Raw genomic sequence first — 20,211 nt, 5'->3', positions numbered from 1 at the left:
TGCTGGCCTTGGAGAAGCGGATGCTGACCCTTTGCTTTGAGAGCCAGGGGTCTGGTTCCCTCTTTCATTAGCATGGTCAGACCTATGAACGGGTTTTCATTATAATTTAAACATAAACCTTGAAGAGTCTGTCCAGACTTTTTATGTACAGTAAACTCAGAGATGTGATAGTATCTAACATTCTTAGTAGTTTGTAGGAAACCGTGATCTGGAAGGCTGAGGCAAAGAGCAGTTCTAGGGGCACCTGGGTGTCCCGGTCAGTTAAGTGCCTGTCTTCGGCTCAGGTCATGATCCCGGGGTCCTGGGATCAAGCCCCACATCGGGCTCCCTGCTCAGCGGTGAGCCTGCTTCTCCCTCTGCCTCTGCTGCTGCTCCGTCTGTTCTGTGCGCTCGTGTTCTTTCTCTCTCTCTCTCTGTTAAATGGATAAACAAATAATCTTAGAGCAGTTCTAGTGGCAGCTCAGGACAAGAGCGAAATGGAGTGAGCTGGAGGGGTCCAGACGCCCTGCCTGGCTACCCAGCCTTCAGAGCACCTGTTTTCCGAGTCTCTCGGATTTCTGTCTCCACGTACTTTGCACATAGTAAGCATGCTACGATGTCTATTCAGTGCTTTAAAATGTTTCATTCTTTTCCCTTTCGTGTTGTTCTTTTCTTTCTCATTTAGTTCCTGGCCTCACCATCCTCCCGGGGGCCCAGGCTGCAGATTCGAGGCTCCACCAGCTCCTCTCAGTGTCCTCTCCTTCCCTTCCTTACACCACACCCCTCCTTCCAGGCTAGTCTCTCTGCTTAGTTCCTGCTTTGTGGCTCCTTTTCTCCGTTGTCTCTCCTCTCAAGTCCATCTTTTAATCTGCCAAAAACACAGCTGGGATCTTGCCACTTGCTCACAATGGTAGTGACAGGCCAGCTTAAAGGCCTGTTTCCCTGGGGCCTTTTCTGTTCTCTTGTGTTTCTGTGACGTTTATTGCTTTTACAGTGCCTGTCCCGCTGTCCAGTAATGAGCCTGCCTCCCTCTTTACACAGAGTTTGGCTGTGGGCAGCAGGGGTCATGATCATGCATTTCTGTGTGCTCAGCAGCTGTGCGCTGTAGTAGCTGGAAGGTTGTAAACCTTCCGTGTGTTTTTGGATGAATGATTGAGGATGATTTGTTCTCCCTCCTACCAGAGGCCTACAGCAAGCTCTTTGCAGGGGCTGCTTATCACGGCGTGCCTTTTATACCTCTGCTTTTTTTAGTGCGATCCTAGAGCTGGAAATAGCCTCCACTCCCCCCGCCCCCATCCAGCTATCCTGCCAGTTCCACTGACTTCTCTGTAGCTTCTGACTGGAATTGGTTGCTCTTTTCTGTAGCTGGAAGGGTTCTTCCTGTAAAGCTGTTGAGGCCTCATCTTGCCCTTCCTCTGCACTATCAGCTTCAGTCCGAGGTGTTTTTCTACTAGTCAGTGTCACTCCCTGAGGCAGGGACTTTGCCTCACTAATCTCCCTGCCCTCTGTGATAATAAGCACTTTGCACATAGCTAGTGCTGTATTAATTGGAGAAATCAGTGGAGGAAGCCACTTAAGCAGCAGTTCTCAGATAGGTGGGCATGACAGTCTCTGCCCCCCCCCCCCAGCACTGGGGACTGTGGGGCCTGTCCAGCACCCTGGACGCTGCAGGGAGCACGCTTGGCAGAATGCTGTGTTAGGATGGCATTGTTTCATTTGAGCTGGTTTTCCTTCCCCCAACAACCCACTGTCTGCATGGCCTGAGCACTAAGGCCCCATTCACCCCATGCATCAACTGTGTTGTTTCAAGCCCGGGTTTGCAGGCTTTCATCACTCCTTCAGCCCACGATTGGGCTTTGTGCTGACTCCTCTGCTGTGCAGTGCAGTGCGCATGTGTGTCTGTGAAACGTGTTGTGGCTAAGAAGAGGAACTGTTCTGGGTGGGACTCTGCCTTTCAGTGGTACAGTCAGACCCTATACAGGGTAAATGTTTTGGTAATAACCGTAACATATTGAAATGGTTCCATTAATGTCCTATATCATGTTCTAGAATATTCTGATACGATAAGATTAAGGATTGAAATGTGGAAGTCACTGTGTCTATTGGAAATAGTTAAAACCTTGCACAAGCTGCATGCCACAACGCATACTAATGTCTGTTTTGATTTCACAATGCATGCCACAGTCTCCAAAGGGTAGCCTCCCCACGGGGAGTGTTCTTCATTTCCTCAGGTATATCCATGACAGACCACGTAGTGGCATTGTACCCTCGAAGTGTCATGGACTTAGGGGAAGCCTGAAATCAGAATGGACAGTTTACTTTTAGGTGTAATAATAGAGAAATTAATTTCTCTTTGGTGATTCTTTTCAAAATAAGGAAAATAAAAAAGCGGTGCTCAGAGGCCAAAGGATTCAAATGGTCATATTGGTGACTTTATATGAAAATGTGCTGTTAGGTATAGCCATCATTAGTATTCCTTTTTCAGGAACTTTCTGTTGTTGGGAAGGTGTACCCTCCTGCCCCCCCCCCCAGGCGTGATTACAAAGCAGATAAAGAGGAGACTGGTGACGTCCCTGCCCCTAACTAACTCGCGCATAACGGGCCCCTCTTGGGGCTGCTTGTTGAAAGACTTCCAAGGTGAAAAATAGTTATTTGTAGTAGAGCACAGTTCTTTTGGTAGTATGGTTTTTGTTTTGTTTTGTTTTAAATACTTGCCTTGAGAAGAAGTAGGCCTCTTGTGCAAGACTCGGAGAGATCTTCAGTTAACACATTATGGGTAAATGAAGAGGCGTGTGTCCTTTCCTTAACTTCAGAATTTTTAACTGTTTCATCAGATACAAGATGACACTGATGCTTGACGTCTGTTGAAAGATGCAGCTGATTCTACAACTTAACGTAATTTCAGAAATGTGAACTATGAAAAAAATGTACATTTTGGAATGGGTGGAATGTGTAGATGGTCTATACTCCTGCTGGCCAGTTGGCAGGAAGTATCAAAGGGTTCCAAAGAGATTTTTAAAAGTTTGCAGTCCTTATTGTCCTTCAGTATTTTTGGAAGTATTGTCACCACCCTTGGATCCACTATGAGTTCATTTAGGGCACGTTGACAAGCATTGATGCGAGGCCGTCTGCAGACCGCAGCGAAGGTCCGTGAAGGAGGTCAGGAATTGGAGGGTTCGAGAGAGTGCCTCTGAAGAGCACTTTTATAGAAAGGATGAATTCTTGGTGTAGTGCATACTTTCTCAATTACTAAATTACACAAATCAGGAAAGCCATAAAGACAGCAGTGACTTTAAATCCCTAAGGTAGTCGTCATGATTTTCTTTTTTTAAGTTGTCCAAAATACCTATACCCTAGTCTCAGTCAGAAAGTAAGCCAGTAAAGTCAGATTTCATTGAGGAGTGTTTTTAGACAGGCAAAATATTATTTGCTTTTTATTATAATTTCATTTAAATTTCTACCTTCTGAAAGTCTTCCTTAGCTACCCTGAGAGTGGAAAATGAATACAGCCTTCTGGTTTTCATAGCTCTAAAATTAAATATGGTTTTATAGTCACTACTTATTTTTGGCAGATTATTTGTCACAGAAATGAAATGTCATAGCTGTGTTAATTAGAAGAAGACTTTAAAGGCTTAGTTTCAAAAAGGAAATAATTGGTTATTGAGACTTACGGTTTATGTAGCTATGTTCTTAACTAATGGCATATTTACTAATCATTTTCTTTCTAAACAGGACAAGAATATCAGAGAATTGAGTTTGGTGTTAATGAAGTAATTGAACCCAATGACACTTTGCCGAGAACTCCCAACTACAGTATTTCAAGCACATTGAATCCTCAGGCCCCTGAGTTTATTCTCAGTTGCACAACTTCCAAAAAGACCCCTGATGACCTAGATAAAGAAGCGACCTATAGCTCTGTTGACTGCCAGTACCCGGGCTCTTCTCTTGCCTTGGATGGCAGTTCAAGCACGGAGGTGGAAGTTTTAGAAAGCGATGGTGTCACGGGTGGTCTTGGACAAAGGGAGCGTAAAAAGAAGAAAAAACGTCCCCCGGGATATTACAGTTACTTGAAAGATGGTGGTGAGGGTAGTATTCCCACAGAAGCCCTGGTCAATGGCCACGCCAATCCAGCAGTCCCAAACAGCGTAGGCTCAGAGGATGCAGAGTTAGTGGGCGATATGCCCCCATCGGGGACACCCAGGACTTGTAACAGCCCTCAGGATTCCACGGACTTCGTCAGTGACGCTGTGCCTGCTGGGCCTTTCCCCGGAGCCCTAGACGATGATTCCAGGACTGCAGGGCAGCCTGAGGGCTGCCCCGGGGCTGACTCGGTACAGTCCTGCCTCCCTGCAGAGGCTGGCAGGGACAGCCTGTTGAGGACAGTGGTGGCTCAGCCTTACACAGGAACTCATACTACTGAAAACCTCGGAGTTGCTAACGGACAAATACTTGAATCCTCCGGTGAGGGCTCAGCTGCCAATGGAGTCGAGCTGCACACTGTGGAGAGCGCGGACTCGGACCCCGCTAAAGCCGGGAGCGCTCCCCCTGCTGCCGACGCCCTGGCCGCTGCGACGGGCACGGCTCCCACTAGCCAGCCCAAGTCATGGGCCAGTCTTTTTCATGATTCTAAGCCCTCTCCCTCCTCACCCGTGGCTTCTGTGGAAACGAAATATTCCCCTCCTGCCACGTCTGCCCTGGCCTCTGAAAAGCAGATTGAAGTCAAAGAAGGGCTCGTTCCGGTTTCGGAGGATCCTGTAGCCGTAAAGATTGCAGGTATAGTTCACAAGGTCCAGGTCGAAAGTGAGGATGGGATCAGATCTCTGCTCCTGTTGAATACCTCTCAGGCTTTCTGGGCTGAGAAACTGTGTGCTAGATTGTTACCCAGAGCAGTAGTTGGTGACCTGTGTGTTAATAGGAGTTTCGCAAGGATGCCTGTGCCTTGAATGCTGTCTAGAAGTAAGATGATACTTAAGCACAGTTCCGGAGGGTTGGGGGGGCTCAGACCTTTACGTTAAGTGAACACTTCATGTCTGTTACCAGTCCTTCTCTGCTGACAGAGTGCGTTTCCACATCCTTGCCTTTGGATCTGGTAATTCTGCTCCAGCGAGTGACTGAGTGCGCTTGTCCTATCCGCGTCACAGCTGTCGGGCACCTTTGCTGTGTAATCCTTGATTTGGACTCACTTTGCGCTGTTTCTCTTCTGTATTAGGATGTAAGAAAGCATTTGTTGTTGTTGTTTTTTTTTTTTCTTATTGCCTATTTTGGATTGAGTAAATGGATTTTACTCATTTGTAGAACTCTTAAGGGTCAGCTCTTGACAGGAAAAGAAAAACTACCACAATTGAGGCCAAAGTTTGTGCTTTGTTTTCGAGTGCTCAGGCTCAGAAGTAGGGTGGGTTTCAGTAAAAATAGCTGCGTGATCTGCACTGTTTCTGAGTTAAACTAGGAAGTCAGAAATGCAGGGACTGTGCACGTGTGTACATGTCTCGGAAGCCAGAGCATCTCTTCAGGTTTCACTGTACCAAGAAGTTCAGCAGCCAGCTCTTCAGATTCCTGCCCCATTAGCTGAATTAAAATAAGCTGTCCCATTTAGGCTTTATGGGAAACCTACCGATTGAACATTTGGAACAGCTGACAGCACCTGTTCCCGGGGTCAGGCTCAGTTGCAGTAGCAAGCTGCAAATACACACCCTTTTATGAATGGTCACAGTTCCATCAACACATCCTTTTGAATAACCTTGATGTCTCGAGTTCTCTTAAGAAGGTAATTGGTAGGCCAGTCATTTTGGGCCTTATACATATTTTTTTACAGTTAAGTGATTTCTTTATTATAACTTTTGGAATGTATTCATTGCTTGAGAAAGCTGTCAAAGTCGGGATAAGACGGTGTAAACCTTTGTATAGATCATTATGTTAAAAGTTTTATTTTTAAACTCTATATGAGAAATGCATGGGTGGGATGCTTTTAAAAATGTGCATTCTGAGTTCAAAGTTATGAAGGCGTTACAATTATACTTCTGTTCCTAAAAATCTCCCATTTCTAGGAAATTTTCTGTCTTTATTTAAAATAAGAACAACTTCATTTTAAATGTTTTGAAACATATTAATCCTATGACTTTGAATGTGGTTTGATACAGTTTGCTATGTTGTACGTTTGTTAAAATCTCACCTGCTCAAATCTGCTGTTAACCCACAGGTAGACTGCTGTGGAGGCCGTCGGCTACTTGTATTTGGGGGAGAGCATTGCCGGGCACAGTCCACGTGTTTTTGAGTTGAGGCAGTGCCTCCCCAGCAGGCTTATTTCCTTAATCCTAGTTTGATGAGTCTAGTTAAGAAGATGTTTTAATCATCTCAGCAAAACTGTAGTGCTTTTTAAAATACTTCATTCTTTTGAGCCTTTTTACGGGGCCTTAGAAATCGGGACCGTAGCTGCTGACAGTTTTGAGTGTTGCTTCCTGTAAAACCTCACAGCAGTGGGGTGACACTAAATGACTCGGGATCACACACAGCTGGGGTAAAGTGGTGGGTTGGAAGTTTTTCCTTTTGTCATATTCTTCTGCGTGGAGGTTTACTTTATAAAAATGGTGGACTGTATTCAGTTTGTCATGAGTAAGATGCACTACCACAAACTGCCCTTGAATGGGCGTGCTTTTGAGTGTAGGCTCACTTGTTGAAACATCATTTAACTGTGAGATTCTAGTTCCATAAAAGATCTCTTGATTGACATTAGTTATCCTAGAATTAGCATAAGCATCTAACTGGTTCTACTAAGAGAGTAATTTTTATATTTATTATTATATTTATTAACTTTGGGGAAAGAGGGAGAAGGCAGCAGTTCAGGCATCAAGTTTATTCTTTTTTTGAATTCTTAGAATAGTATCAATATCCACAGTTGATTTTTTTTTTTTTTAAGTCCAGGTTCATTTATTTTGGATGTCCACATTTCTGGATTCTCTGCCCTATCATTAAGTCTGTGCTTCCTAAATGCCAGCTGATTTTTGTATAACCACCCGTTAAATACAAATTAGGACAAACCAACTGTAAACAAAGAATAAGAACACCATATAAGGCATTTTGAACAGAAATACAGCCGGCTCCTGATTACTTGTAACTGTTTATCCATTACTTTAGCGGGTTCTGCTTTCACCTTCTTGGTGTAGACTGTCAACATTTTGTTCATTGGCTATTTCTTCTTAAGTGTAAACTCTGATTTATTTTTATTTATTTATTTATTTATTTTTTTTTTTAAAGATTTTATTTATTTATTCAACAGAGACAGAGACAGCCAGCGAGAGAGGGAACACAGCAGGGGAGTGGGAGAGGAAGAAGCAGGCTCCTAGCAGAGGAGCCTGATGTGGGGCTCGATCCCAGAACGCTGGGATCACGCCCTGAGCCGAAGGCAGACGCTTAACCGCTGTGCCACCCAGGCGCCCCAAGTGTAAACTCTGATTTAAGGAGTTGGAAGGGAAGGGCACTTGTCCTGATGTGCTAAGTGCCTTCCCCAGCCCGCGGAAAGTAGGAACCGACACAGAAGCCTGCATAGGCTTGCAGAGGGGTCCGTGTTCCAGTGAGTGGTTATTGTCAGTCTGAGAGGGAATATTTGCCACTTTTCAGTAGGAACAACTGAACCAGGAGGTGAGAACAAGGAATTTGAAAATCCTGGTAGCTTGTATTTGAAAGTGGTTGCAAAATATTAGATTTGTCTACGTTCAAGAATAAGTATGTGGAACGCAAGTAGCCCAGGGAAGGCCGACGCGCATGTGCTGCTCCCTCGGCGCCCGGAGCTGGGGCAGCGCGTGCGATCTTCGTGATGAAGCGTATATATCCTTGTGATGAACATTTACCTTTTCCTGGGCTTTTACTAAGAAACATTTGTCATATCCCAAGCCTAAATTGTATCAAATGCTTTCGAATCACAAGTAGAGCTGTTTTGTATTTTATATTTTGCTTTTAAAATCTTGCATCAATGTATTTTGTTTTAAAGGAGTGTAAGTAATGGTAGGCAAGGAGAAGGACCAGGCTGAAGGCCCAGATAAAATGAATTAAAATTCCAGTGGAAAGAGAATGAAGTAAACTGAGGTCTTTGACAGCTCTAAAAAAATCTTTTCTGTGAGGAAGTTGAAACACCGAGTCATACCATTTATTAAGAGCTTTAGTCCAAACCTACTTAATATATGATTTTGCACGTAGTTTTATACCTAAAATTTGTTCCTAGAGAGCAACAAAACCATTACAAGTTGGATCTGCTCAGAAAAATGAATTCCCATGTCCGTATTTATTTTTATTGTAAACAAATACATACCTTGTGATTGATAATTTTTTGGTGGCTTATAAATTATACTCACCTCTTCCTTGGGAAATGATTTCTTAAATATTTTGCATTTCCTTTTCAAAATTGTCCAAAATAGCAAAGGTAGTAATAATGTAGCATACCCTAAGCTGAAAAGGTATAACACCTGTTTGTAGGAATCCCTGCCTGTGGGTGGAGAGTTTGGTCCATACCTGATTCAGTGTGTATATGTTCTTGCTTCTAGAACTGAATTGAGATCCCTCTACCTATAAAGCATACGTTGATCTACAGCCAGTGGACAGTGATACATTTTGGTCACTTTGCTGTCCTCTACGTGATTAGGCAACCAAGCTAGCTAGCACGTGTTCTTCCAAAGTGATGTAATGAGGAAAACAAAAACACTTGCAGGATGTTCTGTGTAGTTGAGGAAGAGGACAGAAAAGCAGGTCAGCAGCATCAGAATGTTGATTACAGGCCACTTATTGGGCCTGAAGAATCAAGGAGCGTTCTTACCTAGTATTTTCATAGAACTTAAATGGTAATGTGACCTCTACATCCTAATTTTAGGAAAACAGAATTTGATGCATGAAGTATGTGTAAAAATAATCCTACCTTATATTGACTTAAAAGTTTACAGTGCAAATATTGCCACTGAGTTTGTAAATCATTTCATTGGAAAGATTTGTGGCAACATGTGAGCTGTGTATGTTTTAAAATATGAGAAAGGCTGTTAACCACTCAGTTTTTTTGTATGTCAGCAGATTTCATAAGAAAGTTGAATTTTAATTCAGCCATCTAATGTTTAAGCTGTTACAAAAGTGAAGACACCAGTTCCAGTTTTGTACCTTTCATGTGATATGGAATCATTGTGGCCTTCTGTGCCGTTCTGGTTACGTTGTTCTGTGGGTTGAGGAGGCCGATCTCCTTAAGGTTGCTGTCTCAGTGGATCTGAGTACTAAATTACATGGACGAGAATGAATTGGAAAAAACGCCTCTGGAGGAGAAGTGTGTTAATACGGTCAACTTCTGCTTATTCGCCCTCAAAGGAGGTGAGATGGAGAACCAGCAGTGACGACTTTGCAGCACAGGTGTCTTCAAGCTTCGAGCTCCAGAAGTACCCGCCTTCTGTCCTGTGGCACCGCCCTTCCAGGCTTTAATTCTTCTTCTTCTTCTTTTTTTTAAAGATTTTATTTATTTATTTGACAGAGAGAGACAGCCAGCGAGAGAGGGAACACAAGCAGGGGGAGTGGGAGAGGAAGAAGCAGGCTCATAGCGGAGGAGCCTGATATGGGGCTCGATTCCAGGACTCAGGGTTCACGCCCTGAGCCAAAGGCAGATGCTTAACGACTGAGCCACCCAGGCGCCCCTGGCTTTAATTCTTCTGACCTCAGTCATGACAGTGCTTGTTGGACTTCAGGGTAGGAATACAATAGTAAACGGAACTGGAGCCAAGAGTTATACCAAAACTCTAAAAGCAGTTATCATACCGGCTGGTCTGCAAGTGCAGAATAATTGACTGAATTATAGCAGCAGGATTCAGTAATAGTGACAGATGGCTGTGGACAAGAATGAGGATTCGCGTGCATGTGTGCGTGTGTGTGTGTGTTTCACTAGGCGGGATAGGAGGAGGAGCGCACTGACAAACTTTGTCACATGTTGGTGTCTGGCTCAGTTTATGGGGATTGAAATTCTTGAGGTAAAGGCCCAGTATACACTGTTACAGAACCGAAACTTGGCATTGTGTGGATGTTTGTTTCTTGTGAGAAAATCCTAGATAAGATATTTAATTTTTTTATAAGTTTTTATATCTTCTGAAATGGAACTGTATATATTCACAAAATGTTCAATATTTAATTTTAAGTAATTTAACTGCTTAGAGTACTGAAAATTGTTGGTTCACTCACAGTTTTCTGTAGATTTCCTTTTTGCTTCTCTTGCCATCTGTATCAGTTTTTTCTCCCCAGATTTATTTATTTTAGAGAGAGAGGGAGCCCTGGAGAGTGAGCAGGGGGGCAGAGGGCGAGGGAGAGAGATCCTCAAGCAAACGCCACTCTGAGCATGGAGCCTGATGTGGGGTTCGAGGAGGGGCTCAATCCCAGGACTCTGAGATCACAACCTGAGCTGAAATCAAGAGCTGGGCGCCTCAGTTCATTTTCTAATAGGGATCAGTGCCTGTGATGAGCTGGCCATCCTGCTAGGTGTTCTGTTCACGCCTATCACATTATTTCATGTCTTCACTGAAGCCGTGCATGGTGTGGCTTGTTGGCTCTCGTACAAGGGAGGAGTGGGGTCTTCCATTCCAGGTTGCAAGATGAAGTGGCAGAGCCAGGCTTTGAACCCTGGTTGTCTCGTTTGTCTTCCTGGGCTCTCGTCTCTTTCACAGGGGCACCTGGAGTCTTTCTGAACAGTGCGGTAGAATGACCTTCAAAGTCCACTGGGTCATTTCTGATAAGCTCGAATGGAGTCATTTACCAAAACCAACAACTTTAGTCTCCAGATGTTTAATTCACCCCCTCCTACTCTTAATAAGTACTTTGTGTAGGCCACCCACTCTCTCGGTCAGTGAGTAATGATCGGCTTTGTCATGAGTGTTGTCTAAAGAATAAGATAGGGAAGGAACAGATGTCTACTCTTAGTAGCAGAAAGAGCAGTAATCATTTGCAGAGGGGTTTGGGGGCTAGGGGCCAGTAGGAGATCTTCTGGAACTTGGGGATGGCAGGATGAGGCCGGGACAAAGAAGGCTTGGAAGTTCTGTTACCTGGCCAGGGAGGGCTCAGCAGAGCAGTGAGCAGTGAGAAGGACTTGTCTGGAAGGAGCTGCACACCTCTGATAAAAGGTGGAGTCCGTGGTGCCTTGCTGCTGTGGAGAAAGGCCGTGTCCTCTCTAGGTACCTTCAGGGGAGGCTGCTTCCACTCTAGCCAGTCCGTCTTACTTTGAGAGTAGAGTTCAGGCTTGCTGGAACACAGGAGCGACAGAGTGATACTCTATTTTAGCTTATGTAAGACTTGCCCGTGTAGAGAAAGTTTTTCTAGAATAACAGCATAATGATTAAGGAAAATCTGGATTGTTTAGTGTTTCTTCTCTGTATGTTCTGAGTCTATAAAGATACTAATCTACAAATTTATGAACATTATATCAGAGCCTCTTTTTTCTTTTTTAAAGATTTATTTATTTCAGAGAGAGAGAGTGAACAGAGGGAGGAGCAGAGGGAGAGAGAAAATCTCAAGCAGACTCCCCACCGAGCACAGAGCCTGAAGCGGGGCTGCATCCCTGGGACCCTAAGATCACGACCAGAGCCGAAATCAAGAGTAGGCCGCTCAGCCGGCTGAGCCACCGGGCACCCCTGTACCAGAGGCTCTTTTATTTATTTATTTAATTTTCTTTTTTAAAAAGTTTTATTTATTTATTTGAGAGACAGAGAGCAAGAGAGGGAGCATGAGCGGGGGGAGGGGCAGAGGGAGAGGGAGAAGCAGACTCCCTGCTAAGCAGGGAGACCCATACAGGACTCAGTCCTGAGACTCGGGACCATGACCTGAGCCAAAGGCAGACTAACTGAGCTACCGGGCGCCCCTGTACTAGAGGCTTTTTCAAAGAATGTTAAAGACTTGAAGCTAGTTCAGTGCGTTCTCTGATAAATGTCCCGGGTGTCATTTTGTTCCACACTACGTGTCTGAGTTTTTGCCTTGTTCCTTTGGTAGATAGATGGCTGTTTGTCATGTTTTGTTACCTGCAGTTATTGGACAAACCACTAGGTGATGCTGAGAGCCTTGAGTTTAAGATTGTAGAGGCCAAACAGTGAAACTGGTTTTTTCCTGCGTCTTCCTTAAAATAAGTGAAGCAAAAGAAATGGCCAGAAGCTGGCCCGGCTTCAAGGGAAGGGTTGATGTTAAAGGTTTCTGTCCAGCCAGCACACGCTGCTTCCCAGATAAATGATGGAGAGAAGTCAGCTGCTGTCGGATATATTCTCTGATTCCCTAGGCTTGAGTGTTCCACCATGCGCAGGTGTGCACGTTACTCTGGGCACATGGCTCAGTAACAGACGTAAGAGGAGGTGCGTTTTCCACTGGAGCTTAGAGCAGTTCTTGATATTCTTGCACCTGTTTCCCTCTTGAGCGTGGAGTTGGCCTTGTCATAAGTGATTTTTTTAAATTTCATAAGATACTAATTCAAAGTACTTTTGACCAGCTATAAACCTGTTTTTCAATCTGTTGAGACAGTTAAGGTGGGAGGGAAGTTTCAGATCTTACATTTCAGTCCCTGGTCATTTTCTTTCCATTTTCCTTCAGTGTCTATACTAACCAGGGATTACTGTCACTGAGCCACCTCCCCATCTTCGCCCCTACCCCCGCCCTAGAAAATGTTGCGTCCTTCCCTGTCATCAGAAGAAATTGAGGTTGCTGTTTCCTGTCTTTTCCCACCATAAACTGGTGAGTCTGTGCTTCCCTAGCTCCCTCCCTTCCACAGTCCTGTAAGCCTCTTAGCGACCCCATCCTGTCTCCCTCAGGCGGGCTTTAGGCCGCGGCTCCCCTCTTCGCTTCCCTCTTTGGAGCCCTAGAACCTACTTCCACCTCCACTGCAAATTCAAACTGCCCCGTCCTTGTAGATGGTACAGGTTCTTCTTGGCCTGCCGCTTAGACATGGGTAGTGCTTAAGACTCCACTCCTGACACATCACTCCTCTTGAGGTTTGTGTCGTCAGGACACACAGTGCCAGCCCCAAGCTTTGGGTCTCTGTGTGTGTGTAGATCTGTTACTTGCTGCTCTGTGGTATAAGTACACTGTTGCCTGGTGTAATCTGGGTACCTCTTATCAGTGCCTCTGAAACTACACTTGTGAGCTCATCACTGTACAAAACAAAAAGAAACCTACTCCTCCGGGTGGAAGGCACCATCACCCCAGCTAGGGCCCTTGTGGTATCAGCTGCTGTTTGCTGTCGTTGGCCCCTGGCCCTCTCATGGTTTCTTCAGTCTGTGGATTGAGCTGAGCGTCCCCTCCACAGATCCCCCTTCAGCTTAGCCTGCACTGGGTTTTCCCTTCTTCACTGGTCCACAAGCTCAGGGGAGGGCCACCTCTTAGTCACCTCTGTGATTCCAGGAGCCGGTGCCCAGGCAGGGCTCAGTGAATGACATTGGGTCATTTAACAGAGGTCCTTGTGGTAGGAGTGCAGTTGATTTTGAGTCTTACGGTTATGTAAAAACGTAATATGACTGTTCGCAGATATAAAAGCGCTATGGCAGGGGCGCCTGGGTGGCACAGCGGTTAAGCGTCTGCCTTCGGCTCAGGGCGTGATCCCGGCGTTACGGGATCGAGTCCCACATCAGGCTCTTCTGCTGTGAGCCTGCTTCTTCCTCTCCCACTCCCCCTGCTTGTGTTCCCTCTCTCGCTGGCTGTCTCTATCTCTGTCAAATAAATAAATAAAATCTTAAAAAAAAAAAAAACGCTATGGCAGAGATTCACAGGGTCATGCTAGAGTATTCATTTGGGATTGATGCTTATTTGAAAATGCACAGATTTTTTTATGGAGTGATTATATTAAATAATTGCCAATCTCTGGCACACACTGGAGAATGTGGACTGTTGTGACAACATGCATCAAAGACAAATGGACAGCTCCACTGTCAGTGGGAGGTCTCAAGCCCGGGGGGCAAGTTAGTATGGAAACCTTTGAGTCAAAGGGTTGTAGAGCGGAGCCTGTTACCTTGTGAGAGGGAAAGCCGACCTCCGTCAGGTGTCTGCTTAGATACACAGCCTGTCCCAGTTCCCTGACCCTGTGGACCTCTGTGTTCTCACCTGTAAAGTGAGGAGGATAACCGTGTCTCCTTGATAGGGTTGTGAGGACGATTATGAACAGTGCACATGAAGCCCCCAGTGCAGTGTCTACCATGTGCCCGGGACTGTCTGCTGGGGGCTCTCACGTGGAGCTTGTAGTTCAGTTCTAACTGATGTGGTCCTCACATCAGCAGGAGGAAGATGAGAAGAGCTTTGTAAGCCCAGACTAATTGAATAGATGCATTGGGTTTTCTTGAGCCTGTAATGCTTTACTTTTTATAAATAGGAAAATTATTCTGTGTGCTTCCTCAGAGGAAAGAGGGCATTTACTCTCAGAGGAGGGAGGGAGTGTGTGTGCGTGTGCACGCATGCACGTCTGGACATTAGAATTTTGCAAATTAACTTCTTCAGTTAATGCTTAAGTCTGAGACCTCCCAGTCCAACTGTGTTTTAGAATTGAAAAGCTGCTTTTGTTTGAGTGGTGTCTTGGATGGATGGTGGCATCAAATGTACAAGTACTTACTATTTCTTTTCTGGTACACAATTTAAAAGTAAAGGGAGGCGGTATGGAATGGCCACAGATCTTGGATTTTAGGCCCTGGCTGCACTACAAAGCTGCTGAGGGATCACAGGCAAGCTAGTTAATGTTTCAGAGACTCTGTTCCTTTACTGGTGAAAGGCGGATAGTGGTGGTTCTCCTGGATTACTGAGGATTAAGTGTAAGTTGTAAAGCACTTGCCGAGGATAGAATGTGTCCATAACTTGTAGCTGTCACTGGTACAAGATTCATAATGGGACATGGGGAGACTTTGTCTTGTTTTAAAGCAGTTCTGAGAAAAATATTTAAAGCATTTAATTAAAATATTAAAGCATTATATGAAGATGGCATTCACATCTGTCTGAAGGCTGTAGAAAAGAGGATGAATCTGAGGATAAATGTGTTTCTAAATGGAGTGAGGGCATTCCGGCACCCAAAATATTGCATAAATTGGAATTCTATTGAAAAATACAGTTCAGTTAGTATAAGACAGTTGTCCCAGAAAGGAGTATCGTCCCTCACTGAACAGTGGTTGGTTGCCCACTGTGGTGGGTTGGGTGCCCTAGTAGGTGCTGGGGGTTCCCACTGGCTGAGGCTCGGGTTCTGCCCATGGACTCCCTGGCTGGTGTCGGAGGGCCTACACTGTTAGCAAGGCCCGCCTTACCCTCCCACCTTGCCCTCAGCGTGGAGGGGGGAAGCCTGTGTCTCTCGGATCTCTGTCACCCCTGTTACCCATATATCTCAGCCTTTTCTCCTTCTTGTTAAGAGAGTTGTGGTGTTCCCCAGTTACATTCCCACAGAAAGATAAATAAATGTTGGTGTTCATTGGTGGGGGGGGGGATATTAAAAAACAGTTTTAATCCTTAAATATTGTACATGGTGTTGGACAGCATGTGGCTTCCACACAGTGTGCCTCTTCTTTGGATACGTGCTCTCTCAAAGGGGTTTTTAACCCTCCACCAGAGTATAAGAGTTTACTTCCATGTTATTCACTAGATGTCATTAACTTCTTCAATGTGCTTCTTCACTCTTGCAGAGTTACTGGAGAATGTAACCCTAATACATAAACCAGTGTCATTGCAACCCCGTGGGCTGATCAATAAAGGAAACTGGTGCTACATTAATGCTGTATCCTTCTCAAGTGCTGTCCCCGAGGCCGGCTGGCTGCACCTCTCTTCCTCCCGTGCCTTTGACTTCGTGCAGCTGCCGTGGGGCCTCTGCCCTAAAGTTTGAATCCAAAAACTTGGTTCCTTGCTTAGTCTGCCTACCTTGCTTATAAACAGAGTTATTCTTGACCCCAACAAGATGATTTGTTGACTGGTGAGTGACAGAATCAGGCGACTTTTATTTTCATTAGCATGGCCCTAATGGGGCAGCGTGTTCACTTACAATTGGAAATGTTGTGTTAATTGATTTATCTTGGTCGAATCATGTTTTTGTATGTAAATGCTGATTGTAGAGTAAACCCTTACATGGAAATCACAGGGCAGTTATCCTCATGGTTATTTGGTTTATTCCTTTTTATGTTTACATTTGTAAGTCTTTCAGTGTCCTTGGCGTATTTAGTTTTGTATGCTTTGGGTTTAATGTACCTTTCAGAAGCATTGGAGTGTCTGTTTCATTTCCTTTACGCTTCCTTACTGCCAATACTCAGACACTGCAGGCACTGGTTGCTTGCCCTCCGATGTATCACCTGATGAAGTTCATTCCTCTCTATTCAAAAGTGCAAAGGCCTTGTACGTCGACACCCATGATAGATAGCTTGTAAGTAAGGTGCTTACAGATGTGTTTAGGGGCTGGGTTTTTTCGCCTCTGATAATTTGAATTCAAATAGTTTAGCAAGGTTCTTAATTTGTTGCAAATGAGTCCTATAGTTTTATTTCTTAAAAGAATGTCCTGCTGATGTTGTGTGGAAGTTAACCAGAGCGTTTATTCGTGCTCTGCAGGGTCATTTACGTAAGTGTAATGTTTACCAGTGTACGATCCTTAAAGTACACCAAAACCTGACAGAGAAGAGATTTAAGAACTCACTAGCTAGTATGGCATTGGTGACTTAAAATTCGCCATCTTCCTACTAAAATTCTACTTAGCCATCAAGGCTCTTTAGTAAAATATGTCTTTTTTAAAACATGTACTAAACTTTTTCTCCCCCCCCCCATGTTTATAGTGTTCGGCTAATGAATGAGTTTACTAATATGCCAGTACCTCCAAAACCCAGACAAGGTGAGTACAAATGAGGTCTTCTGATGCCCATGACATATGGACAGTTAGGAGGTCAGGTGATGGAATGTCATAAATTGAGTCCTGTTGGAAAGAGAATGTTTTTAAAATGCAAGATGCTACACCTGTGCTATTCTCAGCATTGTGTGAGGGTGGGGGGGGGGTTCTGCTGCTTTTCATCATTTTAAGACTTCATTTTCGTTACGAAAATCTGTGTCCTGTTTCCATTGCAGCTCTTGGGGATAAAATCGTGAGAGATATCCGCCCTGGAGCTGCTTTTGAACCTACGTATATTTACAGACTTCTGACCGTTATCAAGTCGAGCCTGTCTGAAAAGGTTTGGCATTGCTCTCATGTAGCCAGTAGAAAGTTCGCCTCTTGCTCCGCTCTGTGTCTGCGCCGGAGCCTGTCCAGGGCCTGCTCTGCACTTCGAGCGCGGGGGTTGGCTGGGGCTTCGGTAGATCTAGGCTTACTATGGAGTCAGTTGCTTGAATGAGTATTAAAAATGTGATAATCACCGTCATCAGAGCTGCTCACGCATCATTTACTGTGCCCCGAGTACTCTTGTAAGTTCTTCCCATACGCTAGCTTTCCTAACCCTGTGCGTGAAGTGTGGTCGTCTCCTGTTACAGTTGAGAAAAGTGAGATCCTCGTCCAAGGTCACACAGCTCGTAAGTGCAGAGCCTGGCGTTACAGTCAGCTTCTTCACCACTGCACTGCCGTTTAGATGGGGCCTGGTCATTGCGCCCGGAATCGTGGCGGCCTTCAGGAGAGCTAGGTCTTCGGCATACACGTTTCTAAAGCAGCTCCTTGACTCTCTTATCTGTGTCTTCCCGTCATACACTCGCTCCTGAAGGCGGGGGACCAAGGGCCAAGGAGGTCTTGTGTAGAGTTTGTGATGAGTCAGTGTAAGCAATTGAAATGATGCTTAGGGAAATTATTTAGAAAGAAAAAGCATCAAAACAATTCTGTTAAAGCTGAGTAGAGTAATACTGAAGCTCCTTGTTTTGAGGAAGGGTGAACGGCAGGGACGGTGTAGCCGGACACCACCAGGAGTGCTTTATTCCTCTGAGCTGCTGCTTAGCTCAAAGTGCTCATCTCCCAGGGAATAAGAAATGTACAGAATGGTAGGGACGCAGACATGGAGTAAGCTGCCCTCTGCCCGCAAAGAGCTCACTTGTCCAACTGGAGAGTTAGATATGTCATCCAAGGAGACAGACCAGCAAGAGAAGTACTAAAATAGATGCATACACCGATGCTTTCGGAGCCAGAGGAGGGCTGTGCAGCTCAGGCGGAGGCAGAGGTAAAGCAGTGAATCTCAGGGAGCATCCTGTGGTCAAGTCCCACCCAAATCCTGTTCAGAAGTTATATTCATTGACAGAAGTGTCTTTCACTTCCAATATTCACATGAATATTGGCTCTGTTGGGTTCCCCACACCACGCTCAGGTTTGGTGATTTGATGGAAGGACTCACGGGACTCAGAAGCTGTTACCACGCAGGGTTTAGTACAGTGCAGGGACACAAAGGCGAGATCAGACCGCCATGGGAAACCTTGAGACTCCTCTCCTGGTGCGTCAAGAGAACGCACTTAATTTCCCAGCATCGGCGTGTGACAGCACGTGTGAAATGTTGTCTGCTGCGGAAGCGCATTGGAGACTCAGTGCCCAGGCGTCGTACCAAGGACTGGTTACAGAGGCATCGTCTGCCTAGCGCAAACCAGAATCCCAGACTTCAGAGGGAGAGCAGGTGTGCGCCACAAACCGCACGGCGCAATTTCGGCACAGTCCCTTTGCTTCTTAGAATGGGGGGATCCCTCCCCACGTCCAAGTTCCCAGATGCCAACCGAGGACCAGCCCAGCAAGCAGACCTTTCCAATAACAGTAGCCCCACGCCTGCTATGTCAACTTTTCCTGCATCTTGAGCTAGCCAGTTTCTGTCCTTTTCCACACACAGAGCGTACTCAGCTCCGAACAGCTGCTGTCTGTGTAGAGCCGCAGTTCTATGTGGAACAAACAAATATACCCTGAGACTGCGAGAGAGGACTTTGAAAATCCTTGGAACACGTGGTTCTTCTCCAAAGAATGAAGTGGGAACTAATCCCGAGATTATAAGACAAATATGTGACTATCGCATGACTCATCTATAAATGATTTTGCTGGTGTGTGTGTGTGTACAACTGTTAGCTACATCTTTGAATCAATAGAGCTTTTCATGTATAATTTGGGTCCTTTCCCCTATAGTTGCCCATCATCAAAAATAGAAGGAGACACACAGGCTGCTATTCACAACTGCCAGTGTGACCGTTAGCCCCTGGGGTTGTGCAGTGAGGTGGCCCTAGACCTCTAGTTCCTGTTCTTCTATTTCATGTCAACAGAAGAGCAACTGTTAAATAACTTTTTTTTCATAAAGGTAATGTGTATTTATTGTAGAATATTTGCAAAAATATGAAAAAACAATAAATAAAAGCTCCTACTCATTCTGTACTCAGACATAAAGGTATAGTTGGTCCCCCTCCCCCATCCTCATTCCTCTCAGCTTACCCATTTCAGTGGTCCAAAGGAGAGCTCATGTGACTTTGGGAAACACTTTACATTAAATCTTGTTGAAAATTTAAGAGGAGACCTAGTCCGAATACGCAGGTGTAATATTCCCTGCAGTCCTTGCATGGTGAGCAATTAAAATTAATGTGCTCACATCTGGCCTTTTCAGGGTCGACAGGAAGATGCTGAGGAGTACTTGGGCTTCATTCTAAATGGACTTCATGAGGAAATGCTGAACCTGAAGAAACTCCTGTCACCAAATAACACAAGTACGTTGCGGTCTATTTGCCACAAAATTAAGTGAGAACCTTTCCTTAAGAATTGCTTTTGAACACATGTCACCTGCTCGTGGAGTACGTTGCTTTTCCCCCAGGTCATTGACCCTTTGAGTCCCTTTCTCACTAGGGCGAGTCTGGTTATCTTTATATTGCTTTTTTTATAGACCATTGAGAATGTTCTACTTGGATAATTTAAAATATATCCAGAACCTCTGCTTTTTTTCCCTTCAACTCTTAATTAGGAAAATGATGAAACATGCAGAAAAGCTGGGAGAATAGTTTGGCGAATGCCTGTATAAGCGCTGGATCCTGCACCTGCTAGCATGTTGTCATGCTTTGTCTGTCTCTGTCCCCACACACAGTTTCCTGAGTGACACAAGTTAAGTTGCAGATACCAGTTTAGTTCGCCCCTAAGTGCCAAAGTGTGCATTTCCTGAGGATGAGGACGCTCCCCTGCATGACCGAAGCCCCTTACCGAATTAGGAAATCTGGCTGTGATTCCATAGTCAATGCCTGATTTCCAGTCCGCCTTCAGATTTCCCAGTTGTCCTGAGCACGCTGTCTTGGGTAGTTCATTCCAGCAGGGGTCCGGTGGAC

General features: G+C 45.1%; 1 protein-coding gene across 1 annotated transcript in view; it reads left to right on the top strand.

Annotated features, from left to right (window-relative positions):
* USP10 (ubiquitin specific peptidase 10) overlaps positions 1-20,211 on the top strand; it is a 72,511-nt gene that overhangs the window by 39,727 nt on the left and 12,573 nt on the right. Inside the window, exons 4-9 of the mRNA XM_045772846.2 lie at positions 3,712-4,752; positions 15,612-15,703; positions 16,230-16,339; positions 16,743-16,798; positions 17,029-17,132; positions 19,506-19,605. Of these exons, the coding sequence (XP_045628802.2) occupies positions 3,712-4,752; positions 15,612-15,703; positions 16,230-16,339; positions 16,743-16,798; positions 17,029-17,132; positions 19,506-19,605 (1,503 nt within the window). The remainder of the gene's footprint in view (positions 1-3,711; positions 4,753-15,611; positions 15,704-16,229; positions 16,340-16,742; positions 16,799-17,028; positions 17,133-19,505; positions 19,606-20,211) is intronic.

Source organism: Ursus americanus, chromosome 21, assembly GCF_024610735.1.
Source record: "Ursus americanus isolate L20-20 chromosome 21, mUrsAme1.1.p, whole genome shotgun sequence".
In the NCBI taxonomy this organism is placed as follows: Eukaryota; Metazoa; Chordata; class Mammalia; order Carnivora; family Ursidae; genus Ursus; species Ursus americanus.
Note: the sequence above shows the minus strand (reverse complement) of the source record. Positions and strands in the feature narration are given on the sequence as shown.